We start from the raw sequence: 23,756 nt of genomic DNA, 5'->3' as shown, positions 1-23,756 counted from the left end.
ATTGTAACGATTGTATCAGAAATTGGCAGCACCCCTGATGTACATGCAGTTCACGAGAGACCATACTTAACTCGCGCCGCTCACCAGGTCTAGATAGATTTTTAATAACGTGTGTTATTCCCTTCTCCAGTCTGCTTCTTATTATACTTTGCGATCATATAAATGGTGGGCAGAAATATATGACGTACGATAACTGAAAACCGGTGATGATATTGTAAAGTTTCACGATGCAATGAAAATTCTATTATTTTCCGGAAAAAAATGATGTGAACGCAAAGTAAGAAGCAAGCTGTAAAGGGGAATCACACGCACTATTAAAAATCTCCCTAGACCTCAGTAGGTCACTAGCTGCGCGAGTTAAGTGCGGTCACTCGTGAACTGCAGTATAGTTAATTCGCAATGGGTATATTGATTCCCATTGAATATTGTTTACTTGAAATTATCAAATGGGTCATTTGTCACTGGTTGCCGACACCTGAACTAGGATCTTCCTAGTAGAGGAAAAGTTTTTAATTTTGCGCCGCCTCCGAAAACTTTGAAATATATTTATTATCCTATTTAACGATTAAGTAGATTGTATTAATAGCTGTGGAATACAGATATAAATGAAATAGAAATTATTTTATACTTTTTAGTGCATTTCGAAGTCGGATTTTTTTTTTTGTTAAAAATTATTGTTTTACATTTCCTATTTATAAATTTTTAAATAAAAATCACTAGGGTCTCTTAATAATAAATTTAATAGAACAAATTTAACGAAACACAAGCTCTATTAATAATTAACTTTCCATTGATAACGCCAGATTTAGCATCTGCAGAAATATAGTGGTTTTTAAATTGAAATCCACATTTTACGTGCGTGGCTTCCCTAAATTTGTTTGTTATTAAGTCTTGCCAATTGCCAGGTTGTAAAACTTTGCGCAAGCGATAATATGTCTGTCCTCTATTATTTATTCTGTGTTTATACACTTTTTCCGTCAAGAGGTTTATAAATTTTTCTCTCCGTATGGAAATGACATAAAGATTCTCCATAGAGCCTTTATCTGATGAAATATTTATAAAACTTTCATTCCATATTGTGTCACTTGTTACACTTTCATTTACAGGAGCATCTCCCTCATTGCACACTTTATTAAAAATAATATCCTTAACATTGTACCGATTGCACATGGTGAATACATATAAATTGTTTGCTGTCACTTTATGTTCTAGATCTTGCGCTATAACACTCCACACATCATGTGTTTTTGAAACAATATTAGTATCGTCTTTTGCAATATCTTTATATTTTAATATTGTATTCTTCGTTTTTTTGGGATTAACTTTTCCCGGTCTACCACGTATTGAAACCATGATACAAATGACGTATTTCACTGCTAACTCTGAATAAATACTGATGAAGACTAAAAACCGAACTACGTCGATTAAAAAATTAATAAAAACTTATTATTTCTGCTAATTTATATTCACAGTCATTTAAGATAACATAGGATTTATTAACTCTAGGTGCCTAAACTAATTATAAACTGTAAAACTATGTAAACTATGAATAAAATTATCATTTATCGTCGCGGATTCATCGCGGATTCGTCGCAGATTCGTCGCGAGGGCACGTCTATTCCCCATACGTCGTCGTCGTCAACTTGTAACGTTTGTTATTTTCTACGTGTACGAAGGAAAATGTAACGCGAGTAGTACGAGCGTATGATTTCCCCTACGATTCTCAAGGAGTGGTTCGCGTTCGCGAAGGCAGAAGGAACGGTGAAGTCAGTAATGAGACGTAATTTTGCGGTGTAACAAAATACTGATTTATTCAAAAAATAGTGACTGGAGTATGGCAAAAGAGCCGATCACAGAATGGTGGAAGCACCGCAAATATTATGGCAGTTTACGCGTTTAACCATCAACGGAACGCAATTCTCATCCACTAGATGTTCAATAGACGCGCTTATTACAAGATATAATATACAACGGACTTGACTAGATTGATCGTCAATGGTTCGTACCAGGCACGCAGATCGGATTTACGCGCGAATCGGAAATGTAATACAAAATGGTAATGCAAATGAACATATTTCAACCTTTAACCCGACTTTAACGCGACTCAAAAAAAAACTCAGTCTTCTGTTATACGGAAAAGTGACTGGTTGAATAACGCACTTTAAGAACCGCGGAATAATTATTATTGAATATAATATAATATAAGAAAATATAACAAAAACGGCCAGAACGCAATATCGTGACTCTAATCGGAATGCGAAAAGTAATACTCACACGACGGTTACAGAATTTCGTCGGTCGTCTACGATTTAAACGCCTTTCACCAAAGACGAGTTATTGTTCGCTCGATTCGTCTTGAAAACATACACCGAAATCACGACGCACGAAGGTCGCGTGATCGTGGAGCGCGTAGGCAAAAAGGAACGTTTGAATTTATTAACCGTGCTGCGAAATATTAACTTTACGCGCCTCTTAAATCGCAAAATGGCGAGTCAGTGGAATCCGAGGATACTTCCGGTCAGGTGAGGTTTTCACCTGCGAACCTCAGATCGACAGGGGCACTGACTTCACGATTTCACTCACAATCAAAGGATAAGAAAGTCGCGCACTAAGTCCCGATCCTCGACTCCTTTGCAGATTGAAATACGTGAATTTAAGAGTATCCGATAACCGTGGATTTGCCGGAATCCGTCAACGTTCTTCCTGTTGTACAAGGCGTACTCGAGGAAGAAATTAAGACTGCCAAGAGTGAGATCACGGCCCTCCAAATTGCAGTGTAAACATTGCCAGAGCACAAGCAAAACGATGCTGACTCGACCAGGATTCCCTAGGAATCAATGACGTCATGGATATGCCTGCGTAGAGCGATCTTTCAAGGGTGCTGAGTCCCAAGATCGAAGGCTACTACGATCTGAAAGGGAGATGTCCAAGCTCGGGCTCTAGTCACGACTTGCTGGATCGGAATCTTAAGACGGCTGTCTCTTGGAAGATAGTCGTAGGCGAAAGCGTCAGTTCTGCTTGTCGTTTGGGACCAGAGTGTCGATCGATGGATCGACACTGAGCTCCTTCGATCCGGCGTTCGAAGGAGGGGATACGCGCACGCGCTCCACTGTGACGAATAAGTAGGGATAGCACATACCATCGCTAGAGTTCCGATCTCCCAAGAAAAATCTATACTACTTTGTACTATATTATGTAGCTGTACGAATGTACGGTTACAAACTGATCGTCGATTTTTTGTGATCGGACGCGTCGCGGACCCCCTGCAACCCCCCTGTCATCAGCAGTGGGATCCAGAATATTCTGGAATGCGTCTTTTATTTCCTACATTCGGCCATCCTGCAATTCATCCATCCCGGATGAATCTCGATGATTGGGTACGCCACGGTTTACATCATACGTATCACTAGGCTTAACTTTACTAATACGGTATGGTTCCAAAAATTTCGCATGCAATTTACGGCCTGGCTCCATTTGAGTGCGCTTTATCGCGACAACGTCATTTAACTTATACTGGTGTGCTTTTTCCCTTTTCCGGTTATACACCCTCCGATTTTCTTCTTGTGTCTTAAGGGGGTAGACACGTGACCGCTCCGATTCGGGACGTCGGTATTACAGCAGTTTTTTTGTTGGGTCTGGTGGAGCCACTGTCTGTTACGAATTTGAAAGGTTTAATTCTCAGCTAGCGTGCGCGCAACACGATCTAGGAAGGCAACAGCGCCGCAAGTATTTTTACAAACACATTCAAACGCTCATCTCGCCAGAGGCATTGCCACGATACGCCTAAAGAACGAAAGCGAAATATTGGTGCGTGATTAGAGTGAGATATATGGTGATCATGCTATCCTTTTTTCAACCCAAATGATAGAATTGTCTCGCTCCGGTAAATTCTGACTGACTGAACGCGTGGATTTTATATAGCGCGCCGTAGCACGCCTTGCTGCTGAAAAATATATGCCTATTCTGAAGAACCGAAGGAACGTGCAACCTGAGAATTATTTTAGAAAAATTTATTAGCTTCTTTAAATAAATGTTTTTTAATTCATTGTAATGTCGCGAAGTTCTCCCTCTCACTGAGTTCTCCGCGTACCTTTTGTATGATTGAATCTAAGTTGTTAGTTAGGTATAGGTTCTTACTTACCTTTCGCTGGGCGAGGATACCTGTAGAGATGGGTCGCCCTGGTGATTGGAGACAGTAGGGTAGATGTTCGAGTGAAGATCACACACTTCCGAGCACAACAAATGTTTATTGGTTTTAAGTACAATTCTTAACTTGCGCGCGTTTTACAAATGACGATTTGCTCTGTCGGGTCTCTGAGTCCCGTAGCAGAGTCGTATTTTGCGGATTTCTGTACGCGTATTAGAATTGAATCCCGGATTCGCGTTAGACGGACTGGCCGATTCTGAACGAATTTTGCGGAAGTGATCTGGTCACGATGAATTTTGAGTCTGCACTAACTTATACTGGTTCTGCGCGAAAATTGATCTGTGACTATACTATAATTGATTGTGAACTGTTCCTGCACAAAATTTTATCTGGTCTGTTTATGCACTATAATTGATTGTGAACTGTTCCTGCACGAAATTTTGATCTGATCGCGGGCGGCTTGGTCGCGTTATTATATATTGATTAATGAGGTCGACTTTTGATTTGGCAATTCGGGTGAACCACCTCGTCCGGATCGTCAGCGTTTTCGCCGTACGACGACCCGGCTGAGTTGCTCACTCAGAATTTTTGCGGAGCGATGAATTTGGATGCTGCAATAGAAGTTCAAAGAATTTGTATAGCGAAATATAAGTTTAAAGAATTTGGGTGGCGAAATAGAAGTTTTAAAGAATGCGTCACAGGACGTGACATCATAAAAGCATACAGGGTGCGTCACGCAATTGGAACGGATTATATTTAAAAGTTCAGTGGTATTATAATGTTTATTTTTCTATGACTTCATTTTGTTCGTGAATGCAACGATGCATTAAAAAAATGCTGATGCACTTTTTGTTTAAATAGAATTGAATTTCTTTCTTTACTGGTATCAACTCCTTGGAACATTCTGCATAAAAAAGTACTATTAGAACTAATAAATGGAGGGGCCTCGGCTCCTTCTCTCTTTCTCTCCCCTCGCTACTATTCCCTCTCACTATTTCGCTCACGCGCCTATATCTAACAGTACAATGTTTAAAAAACATATTTCGTGAGATATCTCATATTTTTCATATGTTTTACCATTCAGCTTTTACATCAATAGGTTTTCCTATCTCTTACCAAATTTAAGATATAACTCGTCCCAATTGCGTGACGCTTGTATTTCCAGAAACCTATAGTAACTTTGTTTTTCGAAACTAATAAAAAATACAAAGGAGTCAATATTCTGAGTGAATGTAAATAATTTAAATAAATAAATACCTCGTATACAACTTATGTAAACGTTTGCAGAATTATTGCAAAGAGGAGGTATATTCCTTGAGCGAGGTTTGTTATGGGGCGCTATGAAAAATCCAAGCGCGCGTCAGTCAAAACCTAGCGAAAAGGGACAATCTCAACATTCAGAATGAGAGAAGGGCAGCATGACTGTAGTGCGTCTCACTCAGCGTTCGGGCGTTGTTGCTTTTTTCGCTTGCCTTCACTGACACAGTCAAGTGACGTAACCAAGGTAACGCCTGGTTTTGGCTACGATTCCAAATCGACAGCCTTCTTAGTTAGACGCCACCTTATAACTACTAGCTGAACTGAATTTGTCACGTGACATGCTCCGTATTATCCACAAAATAGCGGAACTAGTCTGCGGGAATGCTTTTACAGGCATCCGTTATTCGTCCTTATTTCGCAACAAATGAAGACAAAATAGATCTTAATTTGTAGGTAAGGGTTGTGGCTAGACCGCTGCACTCATGATTTCAATCACAACATTCTTTTAGTGGTTTAAAAATGCTTCGATTCCGCGACTGCATTTTGTCGATTTTTTCCTTGACTTTGGACGCTTATATTACTAAACATCAATATAATCCTAGTGAAACACGAGTGCATTGGACCTTCCTCTTTCGAATAAGCCCTCATCCAGCCCCAAATGTTCTCATATAAGGACAAAAAGTGTAGTCCCGTAAACCCCTGGTTAGGCCCATTTTTGCCGGTAATGTCAACGCGCTACTATTACCCGTGTCTACCCCCTTAAGCGTTTTCTACGTCCAAAACAATTAAAAGACGGAAAGACGAAACGTAATGTAAACAGAATGTTAGGTTTCAAAAAATTAGATAATTAGTCTTCCTTTGGGTTCGACAGTGCTCTGCGTCCCGTACGGGTCCCTCCTTGAAACTGTATATGTTGGTAAGCGTGGTTTCTAAAACTAATGTGAAGGTAACAGTTTGAAAATGAATGTGACACTGTTTGGATAAAGAAAAACTGGTTTAATTAAAAATGAATTGGGATGTATAAAGAAAATAACAGAGTAGGTTGAACGTGAAACTGAGTTGATTTTAAAAGTCTAATAAATTCGGAAAAATACCAGTTTATGTAAATATAGATATATACTGATGTATTTTGACAAGGGTAAAGTTGCTTATTAATAGTTAACAAATGAATTATTCGGAAACTACACTTTGAAATCGCAATTTAAAGTCGTGTACGATCTTTAACCGGATGCGTATGCGTGTTCGATTATTTCGCTTCTATAATTGTTAATTCGGAATTTAATCTATTTGAAAAACTTGCGGTTCTGGACCGCGAAGAGAACACCTCAGCCGTAGACACTCTCGTAACCCGAAGGCTGACCAAGGCGCCCCTTTTGAAAGGTTGTGACTGATGCGCGAAATAATCCACTACGCAAAATATTCGATAATGTAACTTTGAAATACCTTCATTGTAGGAACGATCTGACGTGAGAAATCCTCGTAACCCCGGAGGGCTTATCAGATCGCCCGTTTTGCCAAAAATCGACCGTCGTGTTTCAGAAAGTAATCAGATCGACTTTCCAAATCGCTAGTTTAATAACACAAGATAATATGTAACCGTACATATCCCTTTCGGTTACATACATAAGATCTGAGTCACACGTCGCCGGAAGCCCCTACTCTTATCCCTGGAAGAGTGGGAAATTAGTGACAACCTCGTTAGGCGCGTGCGTGCTATCCCCACTAGACCGCAGGTAATTTGGGGACCGGCATGTCGATCGATCAGCGATCACTCTGATCTCTACGGTCGATTATGTGACACGCGTTTAGAAGCACGTAATTCACATTAGCGAAACACGGAACATAATTCGAGTCAAACTGACTTTCGGGTACTTAGTAAAACGGCTAGTATTCGCGATTATTGTTCTCGCCTCAAACTGAGGAGTCGGTGGTCCAAACTGTACCACGGCACTGCTAGACGTTGGAATTATAAATTCGGAATTCGGAAACCCGATGTCTGGGGGATCAGAGGCCAGAAGGGATAATCTCCAGGTTACGTACACTTGAAAGTCCGAGAAACGAGACCTACTCATCTTCAAAGGAGTACCTCTCCCATTTCGTGTACTGACAAGTGTCGTACGGGTAAAGCCAGTGGTGATAACGGGTTCCCAGGTCCACGATACCTTGAACTCATTATTCACTCACCCCCGAGCTCGGGCAGCATTGGCTGCAATCTGGAGAACTAGTCAGGATTACCCACGAAACGAATATAACTTCCAGATTCTCGTAAAATCGAAGATCTGAGGAGAAAGGCTCACCTCCCACTGTCAGGTGCCTCTTTTCTCTCCCTTGTATCAACGAGTTTCGAACGAACAAAGCCAGTGGTGATAACGGGTTCACAGGCCTATACACCCTCGAACCCATTATTCACTCACTCCTGAGTTCGGGCAGTATTTACTGCAATTTGGAAGCCCGATCCAACGCGAAAGACCAAGCAGTGCATGGTGGAACACGATCGTTACTTGGGTGTGTTGAGAAGTCCGATGAGCCGGAACCCACACGTTTCAAAGTGTGCCTTCCTTCTCTTCAGGTGCCTCGAGACCACCGTCTCACGGCCAGTGTCGAATACGGTCCTGTAGCTCCAAAAAACCTACTGACCCAATTTCGTGCACTCCGGTGAGATACGCTCAGGTTGAGCATCCTTTAACGATCGAACGACGCAACGACCCTTCCGTTTGACAGTATAGTTAGAAGAAACACCATCATAAATATTTGGGGGGATTCCGCGAACGTTAATTTTTAAATTCAATAGAAACGACTGATGAGATGTTTACGTATTGCTCCGTTGATCGCGTGTATTCGACCTAGGAAGGAATTTCGGGACTTCTTATACGCGGCCGACCTTGCGAACAGCCTTGTTATTGTCGCGGCATAAACGCGAAAGAAATATTGACCTAGTTATTATCAAAACATCCCGCGTAAGCTGCACGTTTCGAGACGACATCGAAGCTCGACTGCTTCTTCTTATCTGCCTCTCCCTACACTTACAGACCTTCCTTTCCTCCTCGTGTCTTTCAAGTAGAGAAAGCTTGGACCACAAATAGCAAGGTTACAAATATAATTGCTTGTTTAATCGCTTCTGGAACACCAAAGAACGATGAGATTTTTGCCGATCACGCACTTGTCGCGGCGAAAATTGAATTAAGGTCGATTTATATTATCCGTTCAGACACGGGCCGTTTCCGATCAGTTAGGTTCCGACAAATATTGTTCTGTGTTATTGAATACGAGTGTTTATATATACCGTCATGAATCGGTTCCGACGCGTTCCGTTTCCGACATAAGACGACCGACATTCTCGAAAAGAATAATTTGACTGAAGCGATACGTGACTGAAACAATCGAAATGCGACCGAACGGACGCTGTCGTATGATATGCATTTGGTTCAGACAAAATCTTAAGATAGAACAGACGTGGTCTGAGCAAGATATAATAATGCAGAACGAAAAATTGATAGAAATAGTGAGGCATTATACTTTTGTGTATAATCAGGAAGAAAAAAATTATAGTGACAACTACAAAAAGGATGCTGCCTGGAAGGAGATAGGAGAAATTTTAAATCAACCAGGTAAGCAACAATAATCGTATTATATTTTCCTTAGTGATATTCTTGCAAATATTAGTTTCTTGTATGCAACCATTCCATACTTCCAAATTCGCTGTTAAAGAAGTCCTTAAATGTATCTCTTATATGAAACGCTGTAGTAGTACTACTACCACCTTGTAATGGAAGATTTTGCACAGTTCTTCCTAAAGGTGCCATAGCTGGTGGTTCAAAATTGCGAGAGGATATGATATAATTATGTAAAATGCAAGTTGTCAAAATAATTTTATCTGCATGTTCCGGATTTAACTGAATTTTTCTCTGATAGATTCGAAATCTTTGCGATAAAATTCCGAACGCATTTTCTGATACCCTTCTTGCTCGTGAATGCCGATAGTTATAATGTTGTTTAGCGGGATCATTAAGTTGCGGTTTCGGATACGGTCTTAATAAGTACGTCTTTAAAGGGAAGGCTTCATCGCCGAAGATCACATGAGGCATCAAAAAATTAGTATGCGGTAATTTTTTGTACTCCGGTACATTAAGCTTATTAAGTGCTAAGTGTTTTCCCAATTTGGAATTAGAAAATATACCCCCATCGCTATTTTTTTCGTACGATCCGATGTCAACTGCTGTAAATTTATAGTTGGCATCTACCAAAGCCAACAAGACGATGGAAAATGTTTTTTTGTAGTTAAAATAAAGTGAACCACTGTTAGGTGGTGCAGTAATAGTTACATGCTTTCCGTCCAAAGCACCAATACAATTAGGAAAATTCCATGTTTTCCAAAATTCATCAGCTATTTCGAGCCATTTTTCTCGACTGGGTATATTCATGTACTCGGACAAGAGATGTTTAATTATTGCATTGCAAACCTCAAGTACAATAAGTGAAACAGTAGTATGGCCTAGCCGGTAACTGAATGATATGGTTCTGTATGAATCACCGGTTGCTAAAAATCTGAAATAAGGCATATATGTTAGATCTAATTGCTATTCTACTTATGATAATTATTAACTTTATTTAATCTTTTCAGCTAATGAATGCAAAAAACATTGGAACAATTTACGAGATTGTTATCGCAGATCATTAAAAAGGAAAAATGATACAAAAAGTGGACAAGCCGCAAATAAGGTAAAGAAGTGGAAATATGAAGACGAAATGTCATTTTTGACAAAGTATATGAAGGAACGAGAAACCGTTACATCAATACAAATCAATGTCAGTGAGGAATCAAACCAAGATGTAGATGACACAACCACAATAGAAGACAATAGCAATTTCATAGAAACACCAGCACCTTCTCAAGCTAGCCATACATCAACACAATTCCGCAAAAAAAAAAGAAAAAGAACGGGAACAGCCTCAGACAGTTTAATGAATTATATTTTAAATAATACTAAAGAAGAAAAAGCTATGGACGAAATAGATTTATTTTTCAAAAGTACAGCTTTAACTGTAAAAGAACTAACTCCATACAATCAGATAATTGCCAAAACCCGCATTTCTTCTATAATTAGTGAATTACAATTACAAGAGCTTTCAAATATAAATTGCCATCATTTTTCATCACAGTCATTAAGTTCAACACCCACACCATCACCATGTACAATAGAACCATTACAACCAACTCATCCACAAAAACCAAACACGATATGTACTGCGTCAAATTTTTATACAAACATTTAATAAATAAGTTTAACTTTTATATTTTTATATGTATTTTATTATTATAATATAAAAATTTACCTCAAACATACTGCTAGTTTTTCTCTTGGACCTATAGCCTCCTTGAAAGTTGTATTTTGTTTTTTAATGGAATTTTCTATTTTCCCCAAAAGAACATTAAAATCGTAAATAGGCATCCTAAAGTATTGTAAGAATTTTTCTTCATCGTCCATTAATTGTCTAAATAACGTCCAATATTCTCCACTAATTTTTCTTTTTTTTAACATTTTATGGGTGCCAAAACGTCGCTTTCTTTTCTAATTTTCTTCCTCTTCATCTAACAGTAAGGCTATGCAGCACAAATCTTTTAAAGATAAATGTGAAAACATTTTCGAACGATAGCGATTAACGTTCGCTGCCTGTCGTTGTCGGGCGTGAACTGATGATATAAATACTACATCGTTTTTGTCGGAATCTAAAGCCGGGTATCCACCAGTATCAAACGCCCGTATCGTATCACCGTTCCGAACCCTTTTGAATAGGCAGACGTTGCCTCGTTGCATGCCACGGCGTGCTACGGCTCGGACAATAGTTCTTCGTGTCTTGAAATAAACTCCTATAGGCGAGAAGTTTCGATTTGCTGCATGCTGTTTCTTTAGTGTAATTATCCAAACCATATCGTGTTTGGTATCATTTTAATCAGAAAAACGTCACAAATATGTTGGTAACAGTTTTTTAAGAAAAAAATGAAAAATAACAAAGTTCAGTCGTTGCATTAGTATTATCTCACTGATGTATCCAATTCCAAATCATATTATCTCGTGCCTCAAGTGTCATGTTTCCACTTGACATAGCATTTCGGGCCTTCGCCTGGGTATGTTGTTTTTACGTTTCAAGTGGTTTCCGAACCAACCCTTTGAACGACAAGAAACCGACAATTTTCGGATCGGCCCGTTCCTTCGCCTCCGTATCACAGGCCAATAGAACTTTCGATACTCGGCAACGGAAAAATCTCTGGAAAATTAACATTGTCCTTTTTCAATAATCACACAGGTGATTATTAACATTGCTCTTTTATGTACAGCGTAGCACCGAAGATAATTGATCTGTTTAAATATATTTAGACGATAAAATTTGTCTAAATTAAATTAGATTAAATTCATAAATAATTTCATCGCTTTTGAAATGAATCCAACAATACCGCAAGATTTCAAATAAATTGAAACCCAAGTGACGGCACGAAACGCTATGTCAAGTGCCAACGCATGAACCTTTCCTTCGATGCAACAGCAAAGAATCGACAAATTTTTCGGATGGATCCGTTGCCTCCGTTCCTTTGGAACGTCACACAGCAAAACGAAACTCCTCGCCTGTAGTGGCCCAGTCCTATTGCCTAACCGTTTATATCAAGAAACGAAGAAATGTTGTCCGCGCCGCAGCATGCCGTTGCATGCAACGAGGCAACGTCTGCCTATTCAAAAGGGTTCGGAACGGTGATACGATACGGGCGTTTGATACTGGTGGATACCCGGCGTAACTGATCGGAAACGGCCCGTGTCTGAACGGATAATATAAATCGACCTTTAACAAACGAGAACGTCGACGAGAGACAGACAAACGATTAAAGGTCGATTTATATTATCCGTTCAGACACGGGCCGTTTCCGATCAGTTAGGTTCCGACAAAAACGATGTAGTATTTATATCATCAGTTCACGTCCGACCACGACAGGCAGCGAACGTTAATCGCCATCGTTCGAAAATGTTTTCGCATTTATCTTTGTTGCGCGTAGAGTATTAATTTTGCTCTAGGCAAAATTGCCGGTTAATTTGGTAAGGGAAAAGCGTGCAGGAAAATGAATTTGACACTGGCGATAACTTTGGTGATAATAAACAAGTTCACTTGAGGCACTTTATTTTTCTTTAATTAGTAAAGAAGGTGAGCGAATTAGTCGCGTGTTACGTGTCGTTTGTTACCAGAGCGCAAACGAATGAGTAGGGCGTTTTTCGCGGCGTCGGTGTTTTTATAAACCGATCGACCGACGACAACGCCGAGCCGTTGGTGTTGTCGAACACTAATTAGTTATATTTTAAATTATGGCGCTCTAAATCCGGAACATACCGCCCGCCTCGCGGCGCTATGCGACCGCGACGAATGACGTCATGATTCTACGCCGTGAATGAAGCGTAGTGACTAGCACGTTTCATTAACGTTCCGTGCCATGCTGCGTAGTTTTACTAAGGTAGGTGATGAACCGAATTTTTTACATCGAATATAAGTGCGTAAGCTAGAAATATAAGCGGAAAGAACGTAATAATTGTACATAGTAAAATATATAATACATTGACTTAAACTAAATCTTATGAGCTAATCGGTAGTTTGCATAGGTTAACTACAGGACGGGTATATTCCGATCGTGCGGTCTTGATACTGACCACTCGCACGAGGCCGTCCTTACCAGGGTGACATTCGGTCACCCGACCGAGGTCCCATTTTCCCGGAGGCAGCGAGGAGCTCCTCAACAGTACTAAGTCCCCGATTTTAAGGTTAGCAGCGCGACTACACCATTTCGAGCGAGCTTGTAACGATTGTAGATATTCGTGAGCCCATGCTCTCCAGAATTTTTCCGTGAGTTGTGGTACCCATTGCCAGCGCGATAGTCTATTTTCGGAAATGTTTATTACCGACGGCGCTGGAGGGACCTTGAGTACACCGCCCACTAGAAAATGCCCGGGTGTGAGGGCCTCGCAAGACTCGAGGTCGTCCTTTAGTGGAGCTAAGGGACGAGAGTTTAAACAGGCCTCGATCTTACAGAGGAGTGTATTGAACTCCTCACATGTGGGCGTACGATCGCACAACATACGTCGCAAGTGCGTCTTGACGCTCTTGACGCCCGCTTCCCAGATTCCCCCAAAATGAGGCGAGGAGGGAGGAATGAAATGCCACGTGATGTGGTCTGCAGCGAACAGCGCGCGAAGGTGAGAATCTGCCGTAACTAGTTTAAATGCAGCTCTTAACTCTTTATTTGCGCCTTGGAAATTCGTTCCGTTATCGCTGTATAACTTTGTAGGTAAGCCGCGACGAGCCGTGAACCGGTTGAATGCCGCTAAAAACGCCGCAGTGGAGTAGTCGCGCACCAGCTCCAGATGAATCGCCCGCGTGGATAGACAAATAAACAGCGCGATGTACACCTTGTGCGCCTTTTGCCCGCGTCCGAGGTGCGCGAGGGCGGAGAATGGTCCCGCATAATCCACTCCGCAATGAGCGAACGGGCGAGCTGGAGTGACCCTGGCTGAGGGTAAGTCACTCATTTGCTGACGAACCGTAACGGCACGCCAACGCACGCATCTAATACACTTATATATGTGACTTTTAACTAGGCGCCGCGCGTTAATAACCCAGTAAGTTCGTCGCAAAACACTTAACGTTAGTTGAATGCCTCCGTGTAACGTGTTCGCGTGGCAATCTGCAATAATGAGTTCGGAGACTCTGTGTACCGGTAAAACTATCGGAAACCGCTCCATAAGGTCGGAGTTGCGCAACCGCCCGCCAACACGAATAGTACCATCTTCGTCCAAAAAAGGATTCAGTCGAAATAATGGACTCGATTTAACAAGAGACTCGCTCTTTTTCAAAGCCTTTATTTCGTTGCGAAATGAATGCGTTTGAACTTGCTGAACCCAGAATTTCCGCAACGCGATGAGTTCATTGGTAGTAACAACCGTATCTTGATGGTCGTTTTTCCCCGTTTTAACTCGCGAAATGAAACGCGAGACGTACGCGGTAATTCGGAGTAGTTTTTGCCACGAAGACGTGCGTGTTGGCAGATCCCACTCAGCCTCCGACTCCACATGCAATGCATTGATTTGTTTTTTGATTTTTGCTTCAGCCTCCCTTGGGACGGCAAGCCTAAATTCTGGCCACTCATTAGGAGTTTGCGCCAGCCAGGAAGGACCGTGCCACCAAAGGCGGTGGTGAAGCAGCAATTTCACCGACAACCCGCGGGACGCACAATCGGCAGGATTACAACCGGTTGGTACGTGTCGCCAAGAAGCATTCGGCGCTCGGCTTTGTATATCCGCGACTCGGTGTGCCGTAAACGTTTTTAATTGACTCGGATGCTTATGTATCCAAGCTAATGCAACGGTGGAATCAGTCCAACCGTAAACTGGTACTTTATCGAGTTTTAATGTAGCCTGAACCTGCTCCATCAATCGCGTCATTAGGACGCACGCTCATAATTCTAGCCGCGGAATTGTGAGTGGTTTCAACGGTGCTACCTTTGTTTTTGCCATAAGTAAATGTAACGCGACCTCGTCCGCGATGGAGATTGTACGTAAATAAATCACAGCCGCATAGGCGTCTTGCGAAGCATCTGCGAACCCGTGTATTTCGTAGGCGATTGTAGCATTCCCCATCCTAATCCAGCGCGGAAGGGTTACCTTTCGTAAATCGTTAAACTCCGCGGAATATTCGCGCCATTGGTTGGTTAGTTCGCAAGGTAGAAGTTCGTCCCAATCTAACTTGGCTACCCATAATCTTTGCATGAAGATCTTGGCCACGATAACGACGGGAGAAATCCACCCCAATGGGTCAAAGATTCGCGCGATATTCGACAAAACCCCGCGCTTAGTCGGATTCGCCGTACTAGCGGAGTCGAGCTTAAATTGAAATCGAAATTCGACCGATTTCGGTAACCAACGGATTCCCAACATTTTTAATCCTTCGGCATCTTGAAATAAGCGGCTCGAGGCCAGCTCGTGATCAACGTGGGAGATCTCCGCTAATAACTGTGGACAATTGCTTGACCACTTTCTTAGGTGGAAACCTCCGTGTCTGAGGGCATCCGTTACCTGCTGCCGTGTTTGACGAGCCAACACTCGATCATCGGCCCCGAAAAGTGCGTCGTCAACGTAGAGGTGCTCATTCAGGATAGGAGCCGCGAGAGGGAAATTAGTCCCCTCATCCAGCGCGAGTTGTTTGATGACCCGATTCGCGAGGAAGGGCGCTGGGGCCGTCCCGTATGTCACGGTAAGCAGTTCATATGTTTTCAGCTGATCTTCGGGTTTAACGCGCCAAACTATCAGCTGGTAGGCGGTGTCGCGATGATCGATCCAGATTTGCCGGAACATTTTAGCGATATCTGCTGCGAACACGAACTGATACATGCGCCATCGTAAAATCGTGACCGCGAGGTCAGCTTGCAATTTCGGACCAACTAGTAAATGATCGTTTAGCGTAGACCCGTTTGATGTAGGCATCGACGCGTTAAAAACCACTCTCAATTCGTTTTGGATCAATTAAAGCGCGTAATGTCGCTTGTCGGCCTTCGCGAGTGCCAACTTTGATCCAAGCTGTAGCGAGAACGACCTTTTTTTCATGACGCGACGTACCGAAGTGCGTGTTTAGCGAATTCGACATCGGCGTGTCTTCCATATTGTCATCCGCTACGTGTGTAGGTTGCGCCGAATGTTGACTTGATTCTAAATCCGCGTGAGAGGTCGATTCGCGACCTTTGCGTACGAACGACGTCTTCAAACCCTTTCGCTCAGAATGCAAAAGAGAGTGATGTCTACCTTTACATATCGAACAAGCGCGTTTGCTAGGACAGACTGCCGGGAGATGTCCTTTTTGTAAACAATTAAAACATCGATGATGTTCGCGCGCGAGTGATAATCGTTGTTCGACGGATTGCCCACGGAACACGTCACATTTAAACAAAGCGTGGTCGGCGCCGCACGCAACGCATTTCGTTTCCGACGCGTTTAAATGCGCTTTCACGTTTTTAATAGGCGCTGATTTATTTTTATAGGCGCTGTTTCCTTCTCCGCGGGATGACGCCAACGATTCCAGAGTTCGAATTCGCACATTGAGGAACGCCTCCCAATCCGCGAGGGATGGGAACAATTCCTCTTCACCCATGCGTAACTCCCACTCCCGATGGGACTCCTTGTCCAACTTGCGGACAAAGTGAAAAACAAGAACATCGTCCCAGTATTCGACCGGGCGAGCCATGTTTTTTAAGGCCGTTAATGCGGCGCGAGATCTATCGCGTAAACTTTTTAAATCGCTTAGAACTGCGGATCCGATCGGGGGTGAGTCGAACAACATTTTCAGGTGAGCGGTTATGAGCGCGCGTTCGTTAGCGTACCTGTCGGTCAATAGTTTCCACGCTGCCTCGTAATTCGCCGCGGAAGTGGCAACGTTTTTTAATAGAAGAGACGCTTCACCAATTAAGCTTAATTTAAGATAGTGCAACTTTTGCACCTCCGGTAACGCGTCGTTAGAGCCAACTAAAGACTGAAAGAGGTCTCGAAAATTTTCGCATTCCGTATAGTCCCCGGAGAATTTAGGTAATTCGACGCGAGGAAGCTTGACCAACAGTGCAGATTCGCGATTACAAGAAGCGGTACTCGTGTTACATGGGTTACTTGCAGGTTCGGAGTCCGTCGGTAAGGCTGCCGTCATAGCGTCGAGGGCGGCAAGGAAAGCTGCTTCCGTATCCCCGAAGACGTCGCTGGAGAAGTAGGGATTCGCCCTGGTGTCCTCCTCCGTTGCAGCAACCTCGATCTGGACTTGCGTTGATTGGAATTTGGCCCAGTAATCCTTGAGCAGGTTGATCCGGCTGCGAATCACTGCAGGCGTGTGATTCGGCTTCCCCAATTTTTTAAAGTTGAGAAGTGCATTGTTGATGAGTCGTGCATGCACTTTATTTTCGCGGATTAATGTATCCATAATGTTTTGATATTAAGTGTTTCAAATAAACGTACTGTACCCGCAAGGTGAACTTTTATGACCACGTCACTGTTTTCGCGAAGCGAAGCGCGTGAACGTCCTCCGATGTTTACCGGCGGAGGTCGCGATGTCGGTTGAGTTCGAACGACACGTGCAAAATCCTTTGTTCTGCCGATTTAATCCGGCTTAGATTTCAGCACTTTCGCGATTTTAATGTTCTCCACACAATTCGAATTGTTTTTTATGCGGCACTGCACTGCTTTAGATCCTTACCATCCGGCTCGAAGGACCATTTGTTGCGCGTAGAGTATTAATTTTGCTCTAGGCAAAATTGCCGGTTAATTTGGTAAGGGAAAAGCGTGCAGGAAAATGAATTTGACACTGGCGATAACTTTGGTGATAATAAACAAGTTCACTTGAGGCACTTTATTTTTCTTTAATTAGTAAAGAAGGTGAGCGAATTAGTCGCGTGTTACGTGTCGTTTGTTACCAGAGCGCAAACGAATGAGTAGGGCGTTTTTTGCGGCGTCGGTGTTTTTATAAACCGATCGACCGACGACAACGCCGAGCCGTTGGTGTTATAATTGTTATAATTGGTGTTATAAATATAATTAGTTATATTTTAAATTATGGCGCTCTAAATCCGGAACAATCTTTAAAAGATTTGTGTTGCATAGCCTTACTATTAGATGAAGAGGAAGAAAATAAGAAAAGAAAGCGACGTTTTGGTACCCATAAAATGTTAAAAATAAGAAAGATTAGTGGAGAATATTGGACGTTATTCAGACAATTAATGGACATCCTTTTTATAATTGTCACTGTAATTTTTATCTTTTTGATTATACAAAAAAGTATAATGCCTCACTAACTCTATTAACTTTTCGTTCTGCATTATTATAATATATTGCTCACACCACGTCTGTTTTATCGTCAGATTTTGTCTGAACCAAATTGTTCGGGATTAAGCGCGCGCCAATTTAAATTAGGCAAAGTTATGCCAAACGCCGAAAAACCTTCGGCGTTGTCAGCGCGCTCACGATTATAAAAACCGCGACGCGGCGACGATCGTCCTATTCTGTTTCGCTATTCACCAGAGCAAACAGGTATTCCAAAGTATTTTGATCACGCGACTAATTCGCCTTGTATTTCGACTGAAAGTACATTTTATATAAAACCGTTTGCCTTTACTAATTAAAGGTCTTAAAGTGTGAAGTGACTCAACACTATCCTTTTTGTTGATTAAATTATATTACGTACGTTAAAAGTGTCTATTAACATTATTAAACTCCTTCCTTCCTTACGCAAATTACCGGTATTTTGCCCAGAAGAAAAATTTATTCTCTGCGCGCAACAAATGGTCCTTCGAGCCGGATTGTAAGGAAATAAAGGAAGTGCAGTGCCGCATAAAAACAATTAAAGCAGTGTGGTGAACATTAAAATCGCGAAAGTGCTAAAATTTAAGCCGGATTAAATCGGCAGAACAAAGGATTTTGAACGTGTCGTTCGAACTCAACCGACATCGCGACCTCCGACGATAAACATCAGAGGACGTTCACGCATTTCGTTTCGCGAAAACAGTGACGTGTTCGTTAAAGTTCACCTTGCGGTTAAAGTACGTTTATTTTTCAAAATCGTAATACAACAATATCATGGATCCGTTAATCCGTGAAAACAAAGTGCACGCACGTTTAATAAGTAATGCACTCAGCAATTTTAAAAAACTGGGGAAGGCTAATCACACCCCTGCTGTGATTCGCGGACGTCTCTCTTTGCTGAAGGACTACTGGAACAAATTCCAAGCCACGCACATCCAGATTGAGGTTGCTGCAACTGAGGAGGAGACCAGGACAAATTCCTACTTCTCCGAGGACATCTTCGGCAATACGGAAGCGGCCTTCCTCTCTGCCCTCGACGCTCTGACGGCAGCTTTACCTGCGGACAACGAAGCAGCAAGTAACCCTTGTAACATAAGCTCCGTTTCTTGTCATCGCGAATCCGCGCCGTCTGTCAAACTCCCACGCATTGAATTGCCTAAATTCTCCGGGGATTATACAGAGTGGGAAAACTTTAGAGATCTCTTTCACGCGTTAGTGGGTTCAAATGAGTCGTTATCCGACGTGCAAAAGTTGCACTATTTAAAAGCAAGTTTGACCGGTGCAGCGTCTCTTTTGTTAAAAAATGTTTCCACTTCCGCGGCGAATTACGAAGCTGCGTGGAGGTTGTTGACAGACAGATACGCGAACGAACGCGCGCTCATAAATGCTCATTTAAAAATGTTATTCGACTCACCCCCGATCGGATCTGCCGTTTTAAACGATCTAAGAAGCTTACGTGATAGATCTCGCGCCGCTTTAACGGCATTAAAGAATTTATCGCGTCCGGTCGAATACTGGGACGATGTGCTCATTTTTCATTTTGTCCGTAAGCTGGATAAAGAGTCCCATCGGGAGTGGGAGATGCGTATGGGCGAAGACGAGTTGTATCCATCCCTCTCTGATTGGGATGCGTTTATAAATGTACGTATTCGCACCTTAGAATCGTTGGCGTCTTCGCGCGGTGAAGAAAACAGCTCCTGTAAAGGTAAAACAGGGCCAATTAAAACGGTTAAAGCTCATTTAAATACGTCTGAAACGCAATGTATTGCGTGCGGATCTGATCACGCGTTGTTCCGATGTGACGTGTTTCGCGGACAATCAGTCGAGCAGCATTTGTCTCTCGCGCGCGAACACCGGCATTGTTTCAATTGTTTGCAAAAGGGTCATTTTCCGGCGGCCTGCTCTAGCAAACGTCGTTGTTCTATCTGCAAAGGGCGGCACCACACCCTCTTGCATTCTGAACGTAAACCCGCGATAAATCAAACGGGGAATAAAAGTCGCGAATCGACTAATAACGCGGCATCACAAAGAATTCAAAATTCGAGCACGGCAACGTACACCGATGATAACACGGATGACACTTCAGTGTCAGAGCCGGTAAACACGCATTGCGGTTCCGCGTGTCGCGAAAAAGGAGTTGTTCTCGCTACTGCGTGGGTCAAAGTCGGCACTCCTGGAGGTCGACACGCTATAATTCGCGCGTTAATCGATCCCGGTTCGCAAGGTACCTTTATTCGCGAATCGGTTACTCACGCGTTGCGCGCTCCTCGCCAACACGCACACGCATCCGTTACGGGTATCGGAGCCGGCACAACGGCAACAGTACGATCGTCTGCAAATATATTATTGCAGCCGTGCCAGGGTAAAGGGCCTGTGATTCCTTTACGCGCGTTTATACTTAAAAAACTGACGAACTACCGTACTAAGTCGGTGTGTCAGTCCGACAAATGGACGCATTTACGCGATCTCGAGTGGGCCGACCCACTCTCTAACAATGATGCTCCCATCGAACTTATTATTGGGGCAGATTATTACGGCGCGATTCTACTTGAAGGGCTTCGTAAAGGCTCTCGTACAGAACCGGTCGCGCAAAATACTATTTTTGGATGGGTGTTGACTGGTCCCATTCCGTCTGCTGATCCTCATGCAATGCAAGTGCATGTGCACTACGGCGACATTAACGCCGAAATTAACGATACGTTCAAGATTCTGAAGGGTTAAAAATGCTTGGCCTTCTTTGGCAACCTAACACGGACGAATTCCGGTTTAAATTAAAAATCGATCTCGCGAATACGGCTAATCCGACTAAGCGAGTCATTTTATCCACCGTAGCGAAAATCTTCGATCCGTTGGGTTGGATCGCTCCAGTTGTAATCGTAGCCAAGATTTTTATTCAAAGGCTATGGGTGGCCAAGCTTGATTGGGACGACCCGTTACCACTGGAGTTGACCAAACAATGGCGCGAATATGCAACGGAATTTAACACATTACCGAACGTTTTCATACCGCGATGGGTCGGGATCGGTAATGATTCCCTGCATTACGAAATTCACGGCTTTGCAGATGCCTCTAAAGACGCGTATGCAGCCGTAATTTATTTACGCGTAACCAACGTCGCGAATGAGACCACGGTACATATATTGCTTTCTAAGACTAAAGTAGCTCCATTGAAGCCACTCACAATTCCGCATCTCGAGCTATGCGCTTGCCTAATAATGACGCGTTTGATCGAACACGTGCAAGTTACATTAAAACTTAACAATTGCACGGTGTACTGCTGGACCGATTCCACAGTATCACTCGCGTGGATAAATAAGCAACCGAGCGAACTAAAAACATTTACTGCGCATCGGGTCGCAGAAATTCAAAATCGCGTGCCTAACGCTATTTGGCGACACGTACCTTCGGGTCATAATCCCGCTAACTGCGCCTCTCGTGGTCTATCGATGTCACAGCTGCTTCAACATACCCTTTGGTGGCACGGCCCTTCCTGGCTTATACAAGCTCCTAATGAGTGGCCAGAAAGTAAGCCTACAGTCCCGAAGGAAGCTGAAGCAGAAGTTAAAATTAATATCAGCATGTTACACGTTCAATCGGAGACGGAATGGGATCTGCCAATGCGCACATCTTCATGGCGAAAACTTTTACGCATCACCGCGTACGTTTTCCGATTTACCTCGCGAAATAAAGGGAATCGCTATTCAGACACGGTTATTACCGCGGCTGAGATCCTCGCGGCACGTAAATTCTGGATCACGTACGTCCAGACTCGGCATTATCGACGGGAAATAGCGGCTATGCTTAAGGGCGAATCCCTGTTAAAAGCTAGTCCGTTACTTCGGCTTAATCCGTTTCTTGGCGAAGATGGTACTGTCCGTGTTGGCGGGCGGTTGCGCAACTCAGAACTTCCGCAACGCTTTCCGATAATATTACCGGTGCATCGAATCACCGAACTCATCATCGCTGATTGTCACGAGAACACGTTACATGGGGGCACGCAGTTAATGTTAAATGTTTTACGGCAAACGTTTTGGATCGTCAACGCGCGACGGCTAGTTAAAGGCCACATTCACAAATGCGTCACGTGCGTGCGTTGGCGGGCGGTCACCGCAAGTCAACAAATGAGCGACTTACCTGCGGTGAGAGTCACTCCATCTCGAGCGTTCGTCCATTGCGGCCTGGATTACGCAGGACCGTTCTCTGCTCTCGCGTATCGTGGACGTGGGCAAAGGGCGCAAAAGGTTTACATCGCTCTTTTTGTTTGTTTGGCGACTCGCGCTATCCACCTCGAATTGGTGCGCGACTACTCCACTTCAGCGTTTCTAGCAGCATTTGAACGCTTCACGTCTCGCCGCGGATTGCCTACGAATTTATATAGCGATAATGGGACTAATTTCCAAGGCGCTAATAAAGAATTAATGAACGCGTTTAAACAAGTAACGGCAGACACTCACCTTCGTTCGCGTTTAGCTGCCGATTATATCACGTGGCACTTTATTCCGCCGGCAGCTCCTCATTTTGGAGGAATCTGGGAGGCAGGGGTCAAAAGCGTTAAGACCCATCTGCGACGCATGCTCGGCGATCGTACGCCTACTTGCGAGGAACTAATTACGCTCCTCTGCCGCATCGAGGCATGTTTAAATTCACGCCCTTTGGCTCCTTTAAACGATGACCTCGAGTCATGTGAGGCCCTCACTCCAGGTCACTTTCTCGTGGGCGCAGCATTAAAATCTGTTCCGGTGCCATCAGTACTGGAAATTAACGAGAATCGCTTATCGAGATGGCAACTCGTTCAACAGCTCACGGAAAAGTTCTGGAAAGCATGGGCTAACGATTACTTACACACATTACAGGCGCGATCGAAGTGGTGTAGTCGCGTCCCCAACCTCAAAATCGGGGACTTAGTTCTACTCAAGAGCTCGACGCTTCCCCCGGCGAAATGGGAACTAGGTCGGGTGACCGAATGTCATCCTGGTAAAGACGGCCTCATTCGTGTAGTCACCGTAAAGACTGCACATTCGCAATATGTACGTCCGATCGCTAGGTTATGTAAGTTACCGATTAGCCATTAAGATTTATTAATTTACTTATAATATATTATTTTTCTATTTTCTATTTTCTACGTTAATTATATGTATTAATTTCTCATTATCGTAAATGTAAGATTGTATATAAATCACTTACCTGAATAGAAACTACGCAGCAAGGTACGACGCATCAATGAAATGTGCTCGTTACTACGTTCTATTCACTGGCATTGTAATGACGTCATCTGTCGCGGTCGCACGACACCGCGAGGCGGGCGGTTTGTTCGGGATTAAGCGCGCGCCAATTTAAATTAGGCAAAGTTATGCCAAACGCCGAAAAACCTTCGGCGTTGTCAGCGCGCTCACGATTATAAAAACCGCGACGCGGCGACGATCGTCCTATTCTGTTTCGCTATTCACCAGAGCAAACAGGTATTCCAAAGTATTTTGATCACGCGA

General features: G+C 43.2%; 3 protein-coding genes across 3 annotated transcripts; all 3 read left to right on the top strand.

The window, feature by feature from the left end:
- The first annotated feature begins 8,882 nt into the window (after nucleotides 1–8,882).
- LOC114882602 lies at nucleotides 8,883–10,681 on the top strand. The gene is made up of 2 exons (XM_046288436.1): nucleotides 8,883–9,015; nucleotides 10,029–10,681. Exons 1-2 carry the CDS (start codon nucleotides 8,883–8,885, stop codon nucleotides 10,679–10,681), a joined length of 786 nt encoding a protein of 261 aa, XP_046144392.1.
- Nucleotides 10,682–16,483: 5,802 nt separating this feature from the next.
- Nucleotides 16,484–17,192, top strand: LOC123988433. The gene is made up of 2 exons (XM_046288473.1): nucleotides 16,484–16,777; nucleotides 17,098–17,192. Exons 1-2 carry the CDS (start codon nucleotides 16,558–16,560, stop codon nucleotides 17,187–17,189), a joined length of 312 nt encoding a protein of 103 aa, XP_046144429.1. The 5' UTR covers nucleotides 16,484–16,557; the 3' UTR covers nucleotides 17,190–17,192.
- A 4,293-nt stretch (nucleotides 17,193–21,485) lies between these two features.
- On the top strand, nucleotides 21,486–23,342 carry LOC123988413. Its single transcript, XM_046288433.1, has one exon. It carries the CDS (start codon nucleotides 21,486–21,488, stop codon nucleotides 23,340–23,342), a length of 1,857 nt encoding a protein of 618 aa, XP_046144389.1.
- The last annotated feature ends 414 nt before the right edge of the window (nucleotides 23,343–23,756 follow it).

This window comes from Osmia bicornis, chromosome 13 (genome assembly GCF_907164935.1).
Source record: "Osmia bicornis bicornis chromosome 13, iOsmBic2.1, whole genome shotgun sequence".
In the NCBI taxonomy this organism is placed as follows: domain Eukaryota; kingdom Metazoa; phylum Arthropoda; class Insecta; order Hymenoptera; family Megachilidae; genus Osmia; species Osmia bicornis.
The sequence above is the reverse complement of the archived record's forward strand: the minus strand, read 5'-3'. Positions and strand labels throughout refer to the sequence as shown.